Raw genomic sequence first — 2,596 nt, forward strand, 5'->3', positions numbered from 1 at the left:
GGGCTGCCCGGATCGCCCGGCGCCGGGGCGAAGTTTGCGCCTGGAGTTTCCCCGGAGCCGGCGGCGGCGGCGGGGGTGGGGACGGGGCCGGACGCTGCCCCCCGCCTCCGAGCCCCGCTCAACTTTTCCGAAGTGCGGCCGCGGGCCCCGGCTCTCCGCTCGCCCGGAGATCGCCGCGAGCACCAGCGCCGAGCCCGAGGGGACTTCTTTTAGGCAGTGGAGAGAGGCAAGGGGAAGGGAAACGACAGCCCATCGGCTCCCAGCCCTGCAAGAGAAGCCCGGCCGGGAGAGAGAACAGGACCTCGCACACACCGACAGCGACACCAAACAGGAGGATCTGGGGCGGGGGACACATCGGTACTCACCGAAAGAAGTCGTTCTTGCAGTAAAGCTTGCCTTCCCGGGAAAAGCATTTCTCTGTCAAATTGCATTTACATTCACAGCACTGCACACACTTCACATGCCAAGCCCTGTCCAGTACATTCAACAAAAACCGGTCCAAGATCGGCCTCTTGCAGCCGGCACAGTGCACCATTGTCTTTGGTTATTCTGAGAGTGGGGCGGGGGCAGGCGCCCAGGTGCCAAGCAGGGGGAATAAAATAGAGAGAGAAAGAGAAGAAGGGGCAGCAAGAATAATAACGGGAGGAGCAGGATGGATCCTGCTTGAAAAAGAAAAGCAGGTTGGTTGCGTGCGGGGTTTGCTCTAAGAAAAGCCTTGGATGAGGAAAAGAATAGTAATAATAATAATAATAATAATAATAAATAACAACAACAACAACAACAATAATAATAATAAAATAGGGAGGAAGAATAATCTTCGTTCAGATGTCCTAAGCGGGCCACACACCGGGGGGGACAAAACCAGCGGTTTGCCCAGCCTTGCAGCCCGGATCCCGGCCGCTAGCACGGATCCAGGAGCAGGGACAGGGGGCAGAGGGCTGCGCGCATTGCGAAGACAAGGGGGGAGGGAAAAAGGGGAAAAAAGCGAAACGAAAAGCGACAATGGTGAAAACCCAGCGAAAAGCAAATGTGATGAGTTTTCTCAGGTCTGAGGTAGAGCAGTCAGGAGTCAAAGTGCATCTGCTTTTCCCAAAGAGAAATAGGAGGACCAAAAAAAAAAAAAAAAATCGACGACGAGAAGAATGAAAAGAAGAAGAAAAGGACAAAAAAAAGAGCAGAAGACTCAAAAGGAGCTTTGGATGCTAACCTAGCAGCATTGCTCTAGGCTGGCCGCCGCCGGGGCGGGGCAGCTCCGTGCTAGACGGACAGAGAGAGGCTCATGCTCCGGATCAGGCCGCTGCGCGCTCCCCCGGCGGTGGCCGCAGTCCGTCGTGCCACGGTGTCGAGCTGCAGGACGGGCCCTGCCCCCGTCTACGCGGCTACTCCACTAGTCACAAGTCCCAGGCCGGGCCGCGCAGGGGCCAGGCTGCCGGGCATGGTGCGCTTGGCGGGGCGCGGGCTTTGCCGTGGTTTGGTTTTGGGCTGGTTTGGTTTGGTTTGGTCTGGGGGTGGGGGAGCTTGCTTTTTTTTTTCTTTTTTTTTTTGCTGGGTTTTTAGTCTTCAGCGCGGCTCCGGCCCCAAGGATCCCATCGGCGGACGACGAGGAGCAGGCGGCGGGAGAAGCGCTGGGTCGGGCTCTCCCGCGCGGGGGAGGGACGGGCTGGAGCCTCGGGGTGTCGCGGCGGCGGTGCGCGGCGGTGCCTCCGCTCCCGGCTCCCGGCAGCTCCTCAATGGACCGCATGTTCCCCACCGCTCCCGAGCCGGAGCCTTATGCACCGAGCTCCCACGTCACGGCCGCGGGCAGCCAATCGCCGGCCCTCTCGCCCCCCCTTCCCCGGCAAACAATTAAGCATCTTCCCCGAGCCGGGACAGGAGGGAGACCCATTTAGAGAGCCTAAGAGGGAGCGACCCATTGTCCAAATTGTTGGGTAATGTCATCTCTTCCGTTCTCCGCTCCGAGCCGCTCACATCTCTGAAGGACATCTCGGGGCGCGGAGCGGGGCTGGCTGTAGCGCTTTAGGAGGGGTGTTGCGTGCACACGTTACACCAGCAGACACACGGGGTGGCAAGCCCGGTAGGTGCTATTTTTGGGGGGTGTGCGCGCGGGGCGGGGAGGGAGGTGCGTGTCTCCCCCCCACCCCCAGCTCAAGGGCAGAACTGGATTTGGATCCAGCATATAAACGGGGGGGCGGGGGGAGAGTATTACGATTATTAATATTCTTATTTTTCGCGGGTGATCTGATGAAGAAAATCAGGCAGGGCATCAAGGCAGCCGCTTGCTTTCACGGAGCGGCGGGCAGAGACTTGGCAGGCGAGGCGGCGGGGAGTCGGGGCGCGCGGTTCAGCGGGATTAGCTGTTGCTCTTTTTCTTCCAGAGCAGTGTCTGGGTCGGGACAGACGCGAGGCCGCGCCGGTGTGGTCTCTGGGCTGCATCAAGCGAGGGCATCTCATGGGAAAGGATCGAGAAGTGTGAAAGCAAGGGGAAAAACCCAAAGAAGCCCAACAGGTTTTTTTCTGGTGCCGGGGTCGCTTCCTTGCGCGGCTCCGGCGCGGGGGCGGGGGCCGGGCGGCCGCAGAAGGGCCCGGGCAGGCGGCG

General features: G+C 60.0%; 1 protein-coding gene and 1 long non-coding RNA gene across 2 annotated transcripts in view; one reads left to right on the plus strand and one right to left on the minus strand.

Moving 5' to 3' along the window:
* LHX1 (LIM homeobox 1) overlaps nt 1-1,754 on the minus strand; it is an 11,745-nt gene extending 9,991 nt beyond the window's left edge. The window contains exon 1 of the mRNA XM_019510951.1: nt 366-1,754. Within this exon, the coding sequence (XP_019366496.1) occupies nt 366-535 (170 nt within the window). The 5' untranslated portion in view covers nt 536-1,754. The remainder of the gene's footprint in view (nt 1-365) is intronic.
* Nucleotides 1,755-1,852: 98 nt separating this feature from the next.
* LOC109293260 overlaps nt 1,853-2,596 on the plus strand; it is a 6,261-nt gene continuing 5,517 nt past the window's right edge. The window contains exon 1 of the long non-coding RNA XR_002096280.1: nt 1,853-2,074. This is a non-coding gene — a long non-coding RNA (uncharacterized LOC109293260). The remainder of the gene's footprint in view (nt 2,075-2,596) is intronic.

The sequence above is a fragment of the Gavialis gangeticus genome, unplaced genomic scaffold, assembly GCF_001723915.1.
Source record: "Gavialis gangeticus isolate Ggan-Ray unplaced genomic scaffold, GavGan_comp1, whole genome shotgun sequence".
NCBI classification, from domain to species: domain Eukaryota; kingdom Metazoa; phylum Chordata; order Crocodylia; family Gavialidae; genus Gavialis; species Gavialis gangeticus.